The 15,256-nt window shown below is 44.4% G+C and overlaps 1 protein-coding gene across 1 annotated transcript in view; it reads left to right on the top strand.

Moving 5' to 3' along the window:
- Positions 1-13,489: 13,489 nt before the first annotated feature.
- Positions 13,490-15,256, top strand: part of DOCK10 (dedicator of cytokinesis 10) — a gene marked incomplete at both ends in the record, with an annotated part of 135,958 nt that continues 134,191 nt past the window's right edge. Inside the window, one exon of the mRNA XM_079539845.1 lies at positions 13,490-13,609. Within this exon, the coding sequence (XP_079395971.1) occupies positions 13,490-13,609 (120 nt within the window). The remainder of the gene's footprint in view (positions 13,610-15,256) is intronic.

Genomic DNA, 15,256 nt, shown 5'->3' with positions numbered 1-15,256 from the left:
TTAATTTTAGTACAGACCGGGGACCCAGTGCTGAGCTGGCCTGAGAGACAAGAGGACAAAAACCAATCTAGGGGTACGTCTGAAAAGATGGGTGCTGAGAAAATAACTGGTAGATTTTGGGATAAAGCAAGATGTCTGCGATCTATAAAAAGAGATATACGTGGAAAAGAGAACTGTGGGTTTAGCAGTCTGGACCTGTGCCCACAGATAGTTGTACTTGATGGTGTGCTTCTGAATGACCAGGTGAATGGTCCTGTACACCTCGCTACATACTGTGTGCACGTGGCCCCTGGCTGGAGTGCACCTCTGCATCAAGGCTCTCTTTTGCTGATGAGGTGGAAGCAGGCGATGAGAAGGTAAACTCTGAAGTGGTGGTTGTTCAACCAGGCCCCATGGCAGAAGCAAGGCCTGGCAGTAACTCATGTCTTGTGTTTCTGAAATTCTCTTTAAATGTCAGTCTGCAAATCACCAAGCTGGTCCTCATCCTCACTGCTATTAGGGGCAATCACGGGTTCAGCCTAGCACATCAGGACATTCAAAATGAGATTGTTATTACTCGAAGGATATGAAGAGGCTCAGAGTCTCCCAGAAGTTCTCATAGTGTACTTCTTTAGGATTTTTAACTTTTAAAACAAACCAAATAGTCTCAGTTCCCATGGCAAATTAATAAATGCATTTCAGAGGGGACTGTGCTTTCCAGTTCACTGTACCTGAGCAGCAGCTGAGGGCACTGAGCAGGTATGTGGTGCTCCGTGCTCCCATAGCAGCGCTCTGACTTCAGCAGCCCTCCAAACCACTTCCAGGTTAAACTTTATGGGAACAATCAGACCTCCAGAGGGAGCTCATAAGTATTTCAGTGATTTATTTATTTTACCATTCACATTTGAACTAAAAAAAAATCCCTTGTTCTGGGAGCATTTCAGTAACCTAAGCTACGGGACTTTGTCCCATGTCTAAGTTTTACATGCCATATCTATCATAGCACTATTGGGTAATGTCTTGCTTTGTGTGAAGGCCTTTGGAATACTAGAACCATATCTGGAGCTGATTTATGTTCCTACACATTCAGCACTAGTTGGAAACTGAGAATATGCTTCCATACTTTTTATAATAAACATCAAAAAAGAAACAGTGAAGAAACATTTTGAGATTTAGCCTGAAAAGAGGCTTCAGCAATCTGCTTCTGTGCTGGAGAGAATGGAGAAGTACCACCCTCCCCTGCACTACTGTTCCCTGGTTGTTTTGTCCATCAGAGGAAGGTGTTCAGCACTTCATGCAGGCCCAGCTGATCATCTCAAAACCCATTGCTCACACCCTGAGATAGGTTTGCTACTAATTTGTGTTTGGCTCAACCCATACACCAACCTCACTGAAGATGCACCACGTAACCTTACTCCTTCAAAGTAACTCAAGCCAGCACCTGTACTTGGCTGAGAAGTTATGATAAGAAGTTGGTTTTTTTTGGCAAGGTAAGTTGCAAGGTAACATTAAGGAAGTGATTTGTGGACCATGTACTCAAAGAGGAAACCTCATGTGATGGCAGAATTGCTGTGGCAGCCCAGGGCAGAACAGGCTTGAAAAGTCTGCACCCTGCTGCTTCCATGTCCAACCTCAGGATATTCTGTATTAGCTTTGTACCAATAATGAGCCCAGAGTAAGGCATTTATTTTCCTGTTAGAACTTCTAAGTATCCATTCTACACAGAATAGTCTAGAGAATGAAAAGCTCCTGAAGAGCAATTATCTGGGAGCAGAAGTTCATTAGGCTATGGATGGCTTGGGTAAGGACAGCTAGGAGACAGAAGTATGAAATACTGTATTAGTTCAGGGCTATGGGAACCCATCCATGATACTCTCTGAAGGGAAGATGATGCTTTTATTTAACGCTGGCAGTGGAAGATGAATTATCTGAATACTTGGAGGAAATTGTGTGAGGAGGTGAGTTAAGAGCTATTAATCAACAGGGACTGCTAAATTGAAACAAATGCAATCCAATATACTTCAGACTGTCCTCGGCACCAAAACACTTACACAGATTGGGATCACGAGAAGATAATTTATGCTGGAGAAGTTTCAACTCAGGAGGAAATTATAAGCATGTGTTTTGGGGCAGCTGTAACCTAGAGCATTCTGGAATATGATTCTTACTAATTAATATTGCAAAAGTTAAGGCACCAGCATCTGCAGTGCTACCTCTAGTATATTAGCGAATTACTTTTAGTAACAAGAGCACTCCTAGATAACGGGAGGCTTTGAGTCTGATGTTAACAAATTAGTTATTGGATCAGAGAGTCCTGCTGATTAGACAAAATGGCTGAATAGCAATGGGATAGACAACACATTATGTAGATGGAAAATATAGTAAAGGAATGTAAAACATATGGAAAGCATTTTTAAGACTGTGAAGGAGGAAAATCACTGGATCAAACCATGGAATTTGAAGTAAGAAATGTACTCTGGGAAGCATGGAAATTTTGAAGCTAAAGAGTGCTTAAAATTAACGTTTTGTTCTTTTACTTATTCCTTTCTTCCTTTCTACATTACCTTATAAAATCACAGTGCCTCTGGGAATGCCCTGGTAACAATCAGGTATGGGTCATGTTCACAGGGGGCTCTGAAGGCAGTAGGGCTTCTCCTGCCCCTCTGTGGCAGCCCTGCACACAACCCAGATTGCCCAACCAGCACAATTTGCTAGCAAAATTATATGTTACTTTGCCTCCACCGAAGAGCTAAGAGAATTTAAGCTTGAGTATGGGTAGGAATTTTAGTCTGTGTAAAAAAAGAGTATCTGGAAATGGCATATAGGAGGCAGAGCTCATTGGTAAGCTGTTTGTAATGGCTTACACCTTCTGTAGGGATGTGCAGCTAATCTGGCACAGAAGATGGATGCATTTTCCTAGGATACTAGCCCTATTCTGTTTGCAATTCTGAAAAGGGTAGTCATGGCACTACAGACTGTGGCTTCCTTTCTTTTCTCTTGAAAACAGTGTGCAAGGGATTTAAAGTCAGTAGCAGTTTGAGCATTAGTAAGAGATAACAGGAGCTGGCATCACCACAAAACCCAGGCTAGCTCTTCCACTGAGCTGATAGCCACCAGCCAGGTCTGATCACAGCAGGATTTTAAAGCTAGTTCCCAAAGAGGGATTTGCTAATCAGAATGCAAGCTGATGGCCTTCAGGTGACTGAAGTGGAAAACTGTGATCCTGAAGACCTTGCTGAACTGCTGGCATCTAATCCCTGTAGACACCCCTGTTTTACTTGACAAACACTCTGTTTCTCAGAGCTCACACAGGGCGCACTGAGAATTCCTTGTCCTAAAATGTCCTCCTTCAGTCGTTCTGCCTTTTGGTATTTTGAAATTGGACTGTTTGCATAGAAAAGGGTAGGTCAGAAGTTTTCCCCCATCCTGAGAGATTTCAGACCCACATTTCCCATTCCTTGGGCTATGCTGTACACAGCAGGAGCTCCCCAGTCCCTCAGTGAAGCCACACAACTGTTTGAAAATAATGCATTGGGTGTGAACCTGAGAAAACAAGTAATAAACAAGTTACATTGCCATCAGTGAGATACTATCACCAGGGCTGATGTACCCCGTGATATGCTGAATTTAATGTGAAATAAAGAATTGCAGACTGTAACCAGTCTGACTTTTTCTCTCAGGAGAGTAGTGAGGTGAAATTTTAAATTATATGATATTTTTATTTGCAAAGCATGAAGAGGGAAGTGCACTTAAGCTTCTGTTTATCTCTGGCTGATATATTACGTTACTCTCCAACGTTTGTGTTGCTTGTAGGCAAGAGATGTACAACTCTTGAATGTTGACATCCTGTACATACATAAAGACAGTGTCTGTGGAAGTGGTATACTTTTCAGCTCTGATTTAAAATTCTTTATTTTTCAGATCTCATATAAAGGAATAGCTAAATATTGCAGTACTGTAACATGTATAAGCTCTGGCATCTGCTGTGCCTCTGCACACTGGATGGAGCTCTCTGGTAGGGTAACTGCACGGGTATAAAAACCTTATGGTGGAAAATCCACAGTCCAACACGGCACATTCTCATGGTGCTACAGTACAGGATCACTCCTGCTTTTAAGCATGTGGGAGTTTTGTATTTGGTATCTTTGCAACGTGATTCAGAATTCTCTATTGTTAATAGAAGTTGGCTCAATACAGATCTTTTGTTATCCTATTGCCATCATCTCTTTACAGAGCTCCTTTTTTTTTTTTTTTTTTTGTTGTTGTTTTGTTTTTGTTTTGTTATTTTCATTAGGGAAATCTTCACGAGCATAGTTAATTCCTCTGGTTTTCAGGTGTAGAAGCCTTGTATCTCTCCTACTCACTGCATTGTGAGCTACCGGCTGGCTGTAAGAAAGGGTACACAGTGCTCTCAGTAGGAGGCATGCTCAGATTTTCACTGTGAATCAGAAAGACTTTGACCTTAACAAGAAAATAACAAACCTGTATTATCTGTTCCTTGGTGCTACTCCTTAAAACAGTTCTACAAGAATTGTTTTGTCTATTGCTGTACCTCCTTTATTAACGACTAAGTCACTGATTGGAGCCTGTGCCTATCTCTCATTGTCCTCCAGACCTCTGCTTCCACTCTGAACCTTTACCTGCACTGTGCTGGGAGGTGTATACATCTGATGTGTTTTTTTTTTACCATCTTGTTTCGTCTCTTGGCTTACTGTGTGGCCCAGATTGCATAAGCAACTGTAGATTTGTCAAATAATATTTGCATTCAGACACAGGAATTTTCTTCTGTGACAGGCTTTCTGTACTCCCAGAGCAGGGCCATGCATAACTGATGTGAGTTGTGCTCCTAACCCGCTACCATGTGACATTCTCATGAACAGACCTAGGCAGCATAGAGTGCAAAGAAGTCACCGCTAGCTGAGTCCACAACTGGTAGGAAACTGCCCAAAGCTCGAGCATGGATTGGTCTGCTACAACAGGAGGAAATGTATAGAGGGTTGTGTCTGGTCTAATTGTCATTAATGTTTTCACTAGTGACACAGTCTTTGTTTTACTCCTATGTATTAACATTTGTAGATGGTACTATGCTGTGAAGGGTTGCAATTGCTTTGATGCAGAAGATAATATTCAGAAATTTGAGAAATTATCTGAAGTTCATCACTTGAAAGAGAGGAATAAATAATGACAACTGAATTGGATTTTTAGTATTAATGAATTATTAATATTTCTCTTTTAATCATCTAATTGTAGCTTAGCACTATAGGTGGGAGGCCATTTATGGGAATGGAGCTCATCTCCCACCTGTGAGTAATCAGCTGGCAAAATATTAAGTGCCACCACCCCAAGTGAAATCTGGGTAAGGATAGAGCTTTGAAGAGGGACTTTACAGAGTGAGCACACAGAGAAGGCAGAAACTAATATCCATGCTTTTGTTTATGGCATCTGTTGTGCCTGATTTGCATGCATCGTTCTACTTTCATGTAAGTATAGCATAATGAGAAGTTGGGCCTAGAAGCTTTAAGCTGTTGGGGTCCACATACAAATAACATTTACTGATATAGTCAAGGACTCCCTGCAAGTTAGACTAGGAATTCAGAGAACTATAATTATTACTGTGCTATCAGTGATAAACAATTGTTCAGTCGTAAGAGTAATCTTGATATTAGCCTCTAGTGCCTTTGCTAATATATCTCAAAGAAGCTATTATGTGTCATAGATCTATGTTGTCTTGTAATTGAGTGAGGAGAAAATACCTTATTTTCCAAAGACGACTTGAAGAAATAGCCTTAAGGAAGACAGAGCAGCTGAAAAGCAGAGCACCAGGCTCACTGAGATGGGCCCAGGGCACAGCTGGGGCCACATGGGAGGCTCACCACACAGCCTGTAATACGTATGCTTTTAAACACTTCTGGTGTGTTTGTAGTGTTGCACCTTTAACGTGCAATAGCTTTCCAGCTGTAGTTACTCTTTATGAATGACTGTTAATGAAAATGGCACCTTCTCAGTACCTAGGTCTGCTTTTACACTTAGGTGAGCTCTACTTGCTGATTGCATTTCCGAGACATTTTTAGTTTCCTAGTCCCACTAGCCCTCCAGGTTTGGATAGAAGGGAAGCGTCTGATTTGTATTTTCATTTCCACGATTCCCACCCCTGAGTCATTCCCAGCTGATTGCTGCCATATAAACCACTGAGAGAAAAGGATGCTGTAATGGAAACTTCTTTCGATCCGGTTGCTACAGGGATTTAATCTTCTGCGAGCATCCAACGCAGCTCATCATAAATGTTGTATTAAGAATATGGAAAAGAAAAAAAAAAAAAAACAAAAAACAAGGCAGCTTATTATCATAGGTGCTGAGGGTAAAAGCTGGGCCAAAATCATTCTGCATGGCTGTTTTTGCTGTAGGAAGTAATAGGGAAAGCTGCCTTTGTTTTTCTGCACTCGGGGATACAAGAGAGGCGCTCTGCTCTCCACTGAACAGATGGTAAATTAAAAGGTAGTGTATAGACTAAAAGAGTCGGTAATTACTGTAGAACACTTCCATAGGTTGAAGGAAATGGTGATTATTATAAAAAGCTTCTCTTAAATGGTACAGCTGCATCTTTCACACACATTAATTTAACTTCTGTAGGACTTGAATGAGAATACGCATGCATGTCTTGGGCAAGAGTTTGTCCCTCAGATTAGAAACATCTTCAAATTTTTGCTTATGCAGAGAATTCCAAAGTGCAATGGAAACAGTGGATTTAGTCCCATTAACTTTAATAAGATTTGATCAGTCTCAATAATGTGATGTGTCATTATTATCAACTAAAATCAGCAGCTCCCTAAGAATCTGATGGCAGTTTCAGTGTACTGTTGCAAGGTAATTTTTTAACACTCTTCTCTAGTAACACTAAACAGATAGAGTTACCCTAAGCACACTATTTCTTATTCCATCTCCTTGAATGTCTTTAATTATGAGTAGAGGAAAAGGAGTGAGATGTTGGCATCTGCCGTTGTCACAGTCTGTGGAACAGAGCTATTGTACTAGCTGATGTTAGCAGAAGTTAAATTTCAGCTTTTAGTTGGTCTCTTTGGATTGCTTTCCCTGTTAGAAGGTATGCAGCTTTGTGGTTGTCCGTGCTGTCTTTTTATTACAAATAATTTCTTAGCATTATCAGTGTGTTTCATAATGTTATATGTGTTAGTACTTCTTTATGGAGATATTATCATGGACCCCCCCAAAGATTCAAGAAATCCATCAGAAAGTAGATATTTTATTCTCCCATTTCTATCATAATAACCTGAGTTTGACCTCAAATTGGCTCTGTTGCTGGATAGATTAAAAAGATTTTTGTTTAAAATACAGTAATTCCATCTCATTTTTAATATCTAAATTTAAATCAAAAATCGTCATATTGCCTTTCTAGTGCTGCTGCTTGTAAATAGCAAGTGCTTGTTCAAAAATGTACAAACTTAAAATATTTGTATGATCCAAGCAAATCTGACACAGAGACAGGTTCTAAACTGACAACATTACACTGGACTCCAGATTTTACTTGTGTCAATCGGTAATAGTCAGCTGCTAGGCAGAGTTATAGTTCCTTTGTGACCACTCAGTACAAGGAGTCTCAGTTCACTGCAGTTACTCCCATACAGCAGGGCTTCAGGGGAGCCATAGTGATGGCATGTCAGTGTTTAGTGAGGATCTTTTCCCCTCTTTCTCCTACAAATGCATCCTTGAGAGCTGCTGAGGTTCCTTGTGGGAAATGGGGTGGGCTCCAGAGTTCCTCATTGAGATTTCATCAGCCAGGAAAAACCAGGTCTCTGGCTGCTTTGGAGGGCCAGCTTACATCCATTTGCTCTCCAGAACCATCCTGAGGGTTTGGCACAAACCAGTCCTCTTGGATAGTGCTGAACTACAGCCAGCTTGGATTCCCCAAGGCCTGAGGGTGACACCTGAATCTCTTTGGTTTTAGTGGTAAAGGGAGAGGAGCCTTGGTCACCCAGCCAGTTGTTGGTGTTACGCACGCAGTGAAACCAACAGCAGTTTCAGTTTCACCTGCTGTGAGAAGCAGGAGGAGAAAGAGAGAACCACGTTTATCCCCAAAACCATACCATGTGGCCATATTTCCACTCTGAGGAGTGATATTCATGAGCCAGCAGCTTGGCTTGGACTGGGCTGTGCATAGAACACAGATGTGTGTGCGGCAGCTCAGCCATGGAGCGTGGGCTGGTGCAGTGTGTTGCAGCCACAACAGGGCACTATGAGGAAGTCCTCTTGGGGTAGCAAAGGAGAGGCCTTTGCTCATCCTAATGACAATTCCTCCAGCTGCATGGGATTTTTCAATGAGAGGGAGTGGGGAGGAAGTGGTGGTAAAGGAAAAGGCTGCTTGCTGCATTTCTGGCTGTACTTAAGGCTGAGCAAGATGGCGGGATGGGTTCCCCATTCACTTTGCTCCACAAATGGTGATATGGGAAGAGAGCCTGGGCTAGTTTTTCTATTTATTTTTATACTGTAGAACTTGTGGCCTGTTCTCTGCATTTTCGTAAAGAAAAATGAATTTGTGCAGCACCTGCTTGTAAAAAAGGAAAAAGTGGCAAAGCATCCAGTGTTCACCCAGGAGGATTACACACTGACTTATGGTGGCCCTCGTTCACTTCCACTACAGCTTCTGATTCTTGAGATTTTGTACCTGCAAGGTAGCAGGCTAAGTGCACTCCAAAATAAAATTTAGAGGTCATGAGACACATCCTACAAATTATTTCAGGCAGAAATAAAATCAAGCAGGCTGTGTTTAGAAAAGAAAAAGAAGAAGCCTCCTGGAATGCAGTCCTCAATGCCAAGTACACTTTGTATAGAGAACCATGGAAAAACAGCATTTAAAAATGGAAAGGTCAGGATCTTGACCTGCTTGACTTCCACAAATGGTAAAATATGCTGACTGGGGAAGAAGAATGTATGCACGGAGGTATGGGGGACACAACTGAGAGTTAATATCCATGAAGACAATTAATCTTGCTTTTATTATTCTGTGTCAGTACAGTGAAAAATATGCAGGTGGAGCTCTTCCTATGATTCTCCAGGTGTTCTGAATATTCCTAAATGAAGACTGATTGCCTGGAATTACCTTAGGCCTCTGTTAGTTTAACTTTCCTGCCTGTTTTTACAACTACAGAGATAGTTGTAATGATGTGCACATCTCAACTGCTGTGTGAAGCAGGTGTAACTTCTGCTTTAAAGGGTAAAGCCTGTTTCATCTATGGCCTCATGTTTGTAAGTACGTGCGATTTCAGTCGTGCTAAATATGACAAGGCTATGTACTTATCATAACAAGTGACGACTGATGCAATTAAAACATTAATTTTTATCATACCAACTGGAGTGTTTCAGCTGAATGTATTTAGTAGAAATGATGATAGTGGAGAAATATTTTAAAGCTGAGAACACATCAGTCATCCACCAAATGAGACAGACTTGAAATTGATTTCCCATGATTTTCCTTGCAGCTTCCATGTTACAATTTTGAGACTTTCTAAAATGAACTTCAGCAGACAGTGGAGGAAAGATGCAAAGAGTGAAACTCTGAGGGCCATCCTGCCCAGTGCTGCATGCCAGACTACTGGTAGGAGCCTCGCAGAGCGAAATGTGTCACCACCAGTCCTGTGTTTTCTGCACACTTATGAGCAACATTCTATATTTGAAGATGCCTGTAGCCTTGTGGGTGCCAGACAGCTTACAGGACATGGGTAATGCTTCTCACATTTTACATCTTGTACACCAGGTGTAATTGGGAATAACATAAATAAGTAAATGGAAGGATTTCCTTGTTTGTCTCCCACAGTAGTAAGACTTAACTTTTAAAACAGTTCCACCTGCCCCATAAGGCACTTACGGATAGACTTGGGGCAGTTGATCTATTATGTCTATAGCTTCAAGTAGCAAGTGATTTTGCTTGCTGTATTATTTCAAGTTTATGCAGTCCTCAGTAAAATAATTCGTTATGCTCCCAGGAGGATTGTTGCTCTTCATCCAACTGAGATCTTTTCTCTTGATTTTTGTGTACAATTTATGCCTCATTCCATTCACAATGCAAAGCCAGCTTACCCAAAAGCAACTGGCTTGGATGAATCAATATTTCTTCAAGAATAAAATTGGGTTTGGAGTGAGGGTATTTGTATCTCTGGCGTACAGGAGTGCAGATAAGATCTGATCCCTGTGATATCCTCATTTTCAGACCACTGATCTGATGGCACATTCTTATCAGAGATGCCATAAACACATAGGCATCTTTGTTCTCAATGAAGATATTCTGTACTTGGCTACTGTGGTGTCCTTTCAATGAAGCAGATTTTTTTCTTTTCTCCTGTATCTCTTCTATTCAATACTACAAAGGTACAGTAATTATAACACATGGATATAATTAAATAAGAGGTTGGATCTGGTATTTCATAATCAAGGGAAAATGTTCTGACCTCAGCGAGCCTCTAAAACAAGCACACAAGTTGTGTTCTACAAGCAGTGTTATTGCTAGTAATAATTCTTTATAAAAAGGATGCGTGTTTGCCTGGGGTTTGAGGGTTACTGCAATGTGCAGTAAGTTGGATGGAGTGGCTATAACTAGATGGGAAGTGAACAGTGATGTCTTAAAAGTTTCTGAATTGTTGGACCAATTTAAAAGGCACTCGAAAATCACATTAAAAGCATTAACTTTCTTGTGCTAGCAATAGTAATGGAGATTGCAAAACGTGGAATTTAGCTGCATCAGCAATCAGAGACTTCTTAGAATTAATGAATTAATGGCTCCAGGATGCCACTGAACAGGAGAATCCATTTCACCTCACGTGGACAGGAAGAAATTATAAGACCAGGTGAAACTCAGTGTGGATTATACAGTATGATTGCTTCTTTGCAGCTCTGATAGTGAAACCCACAGCGGCCAGATCCAGCCAGCTTTGCAGTCAGGAGGCTGACCAGGAGGCAGCACCAAGGCTGTAAACAGTGATGGGAGAGGCGGGAGGTGGAGAAAGGTGTTCTGTCAATGGAGAAAATGTCTGCGTTGGTGCCTGTGTACATCAAGCAGACCTAGGGAGTTTTGCTGTGTTTTTTGTTTTGCTCTGTGCCCACGGAAAATGAGCACGGGGGAGGGGATGGTTGTACTTGTGAGAAAGTGGAACTATTGTTCCATTTTAGCTCACATGCAGCTGTGAGGGAAAATTGTTTTTGTGCTGTTGCTAAAAGAGACAAAACTTCAGTAGTGTTACTGCTTAATGCAACTGTTCATTGAGGACTTGGCGTGCTATTAGTAATGGTGTTGAAGTAAAATTGTTCCAAACATTCATCATCATTGAGGAAATGTTCAAGACCCAAAGTGGTTCTAAGTGGGAAACTCAATCCAAAAAAGTACAGCCAGCCATTATGTGTAATGCTGAAATTGTTCTCCATCAAGGATACAATTGCAGTCATTCAACTCTTAGGGTTGGTTGTAAGCAGTTGTAGCTGTTGGCTCCAACTTGTATTTTAAGAACACGTTTGTGTAGCTTCAGATCTCCAGCACAAGACTTTCTGCTCAGCCAGAGATGTGACTCTGCCCTTCTTGCTACTTTAATAATGCTAATTACATGTTCAGGAGCTGACAGGTTTCTCAGGGGGTGGTGATTAACAGGATGTGCAATAAATACTGCTGTGGCTTTTTCTTAGCAGTTTGTTTGTACATTTCTGGTAGTTGCCTCATTCTTGTGATCCTGTGCATATTCATCCTTAAGCATCCAGGGCTGATGGCCCTGCCAGCACCATGCTAGGGGATGCCTGGAGTCAAGTGGAAAGGCTCTTGTGTAACAACTGATTGAAACCTGAGAATTAAAAAACTTCTGAATCACAGAGGAACTATGGGACAAAGCAGAATTCATCTGGCATAATAAATAATTTGGTGAACAGTTAAATTCCTGCAAAATCCTGGGTACCTGTGCTTTGTGCTGTGCAGGACAGCTTCAGAAGCAGACTCAGCTCATCTATGACAAAGCTCCATACTGTCACAGAATGTTTAAGGGGATGATAATCAAAGATATGTGTTGTGTTTAATCCAACTGCCTGTTTGCAGGGCTGACCACAGCTGAGCAGCAGCAAAGTGCTCTGCCCAAAGCCAAAACAGCTGCAAGCCCCTGGGCCTCCATTCTCATTTTCTTAAAATCATTTTCCAAGTGTGCGTGCTGAATGAAAGCCATGGTTAACATTCACGATGATTCTTTTTCACACATGCAATGTGTGTTTCCTTTGCTGTCTGCAACAAATTGCAGTGAAGCGTGTTGCAAAGTTCATCTTTGTGTTGAGGCAGAATGCTTCCTTAGAGTCACCACGACTGCTCTTCTTTTTCTTCTTCTTTGCAACATCAGGCTGCAGCTTCCTGTACTGAGCCTGACCTGGACCATGTGCAAAGTGAATGAGTCTCCTTTCTTCATCTTTGAGTCACTTTTTGTGACAAATATTTCTCAATAGAACAAGAAAGAAAAATCCAATCCTATACTGCTTCCTTACAGAGCTGAACTTCAGCTTTCAAACAAGGATCATCTCTAAAATATTTGAAGGCAACACCAACAGTACGAACATCTAGACCGGTAGCTGTACTTGCTGTAAGCCATTACGGGGGCACTTGATGCACTTCAGACGATTCCCCTCACTGGGGAAGCCCTGGCCTCAGCTGTGAATGCCATAGTGCTGTCCGTACTCTGCTGGGTGGCTTCAGGACACAGGGATTGAGACAGGGTGGCCAAAGGGCAGCACACTGCTGCATTTCTCTTGGCTTCACGTCAGCTAGATTACAGATAGAAAGAGTGGAAAAAGGCAACACAGTTCCTGTTTGCTTTTGCATTGTTTCAAAGAGAAGATGAGTAAAGTCTTAAGTCTTTCAAAACTCAGTGTTGTAACAACGGGAAGAAAGGTTTGTCACCAAGCAAAAACACGAAAGTGCTATGCTGCAGGGCCACATCCTTCTGTGCTGTGCTGATGGGAGACCCGGTGCCAGCAGCGGTGTGCAGCCACAGCCCTGCTCCCACCTGAGCTCCATCAGTGCCTATTCAGGGATTATACCTGGGGTTACTCAGGGTCTGCGTCAGACCGGTCCGGTGCGGACTGATGGACCCCCACGGGGTGGTCACTCTCCAGCGTCTCCTTGGCCGCTCTATCTAATAATTCTGCATCACGAGGAAAGCTGAAGCACCCCGTCAGAAGGAATTCCAGCGGGGCTCTCGGCACCACAGTTGCGTGTCGAGGAGTCAGTCAGCCTGGCCGGGGCTCCGGGAGCCGCCGCCGCCCCTCACTGCTCCCGGGGGCCGTGCGGGGCCGCTCCGCGCGGAACACGCTGGCCGGGGAGGGCCGGGGGAGGCCGCCCCGCGGCGCTCGGGGGGAGCGCGCCTCGGGCGGGCGAGCGGGGAGGAGAGCTCGGGAGGGAGCGGGGCACCCCAGTTCCGCTTCCTGACGGCGCCTCGGCCCGGGCGGGGAGCGGCGGCAGCAGCGCGGGGTGCCGGCGCCCATGGCCGGCGAGCGGACGCGGCGCTTCACGCGGAGCCTGCTGCGGCCGGGACAGGCGGCGGAGCTGCGGCACAGCGCGGCCACGGCCGCCGCCACCGCCAGCGGCCGCCTTCAGCAGCGGGTGAGCGCGGGCGGCGGGGAGGGGCGGCGGGCGGCGGCCAGGTGCGAGGGGCGCGGCCGGGACGGGCAGGGCAGGACAGCCCCGGCGGGATGGGGAGGGGGCCTGGAGGGCGCCGGGATGGACCCCGGCACGGCCCCGCCGAAGCCCTCGCGGGCAGCGCTGCTCAGTAGGCAGCCTCGGCTCGTAGCCTCAGCCTGCAGCCCGCCGCTCGTTTGCGCGCTCTCTTCTCTTTTGGATGGATACTGGAAGCGAAACGCGAAAAGCTCTCTGCTAAAGTGAGCCTCGCGTGCAGCGGGGATAAGGGGAGCGAGAGCTCCCAGTCATTTGCTCTCACTGGCTTCTGGGGACTCGCAGCCTACAGCACGGCCGCCGAGCTGCGGTGGCTCCGGCTGGCACGCGGCGCTGCACGGCGCCCGGCCTCGTGCGGCCGCCCCGCTCTGCGCGAGGCTGCGGCTCCATTGGCGGAGCGGCACCGGCGGCCGCTGAGGTTCTCCGGTGTTGGCTCTCGGAGCCCAGCTGGACGGTAAATCGCTCGGGTTCGCGGGCACGCGTGCTCAGCCTTTGTGAATTGTCAGCCGTTTGTTAGGCGTCTATCAGCCGTTCTTGTGTTAAGGTCCCTTTGGACTTTCTTAAAGAGACGTGTTCTTAGAGACCAGTCCCCAGATGATCAAGCACATCACGATGTCTGTGATTTGCGTAACTCAAATATTTTCCTTTTCTAATTTTTCAGGCCAGACAGCTCATTAAGTAGCCTAAAAGGTGGAAAGAGAGAAAGTTGTAAGTGAAATGTCATCACTCATCAAAGTTGCTGGCATGCAGTGCCTAAACACAAAGCTTTATATCTCCCTCTGCGAAAGTGAGAGCTGATTCCCTGTTCACGTAACTCAGCGGGTATTGCCCACTGCTCTACAGAGCTTTGCCAAAATTGTATGTCCTACATGTCTGTACACCAAGTTCAAGTTTTTTTTCTTTACATCACTGGGCCTGCAGTGCTTTTGCAGGCATCTCCGACTGTCTATGTAAGGCTTTTCCATGCTTCAGACTTGTGAAAACTTGGTAGGGGCTTACTGCTCTCTGACACAGTTTGGTGTGCCATTAACTCATCAGTATCCCAAGGTGTTTGGGCAGTCATAGGGCACCTCAGGATTAGGATTTGGCCCCTGGTCAAATAGAACATCTAAGGCTGATAAAGCACTGTGGAAGAACCATCCCAGTAGGGCTGGGCTCTGCCTAGGCACTGTGCTGAGTTGTCAACCTTGGAGCATGTGTTTGAATCCATGTTCCAGCTGAACTGCTAGGTTTTCTAGCTGCAGTTTGAGGGATTTGGGATGAAGTTCTGTTAGGAGTACTTTCTGTTCTGCCACATCTCTGCTGCAAGGATACGAGAAAGTTGATGTAATGGGTGAAGCAGATCTGAATACAATGGTCTGAGTCCCTTGAGGAGAGGTTTGATATGGGTTCGTTGGTTTGTTTGTTTGTTTTTTGGGGGGGACTCAGGGTACAAAGCTGTTATCTTCAGGGATAAGTCCCTTCTAGCTGCGTGAGCTCACTCAGGACCAACAGAGTTGGCCACTGCACCTTCCTGACAGTGCTGGGCATGGGGATGCTGGGACAGATGCTGCAGCAACGGTTGCTGTGTGGTTGTTG

This window comes from Tetrao urogallus (assembly GCF_951394365.1).
Source record: "Tetrao urogallus genome assembly, chromosome: 9".
Taxonomy (NCBI): Eukaryota; Metazoa; Chordata; class Aves; order Galliformes; family Phasianidae; genus Tetrao; species Tetrao urogallus.
Note: the sequence above shows the minus strand (reverse complement) of the source record. Positions and strands in the feature narration are given on the sequence as shown.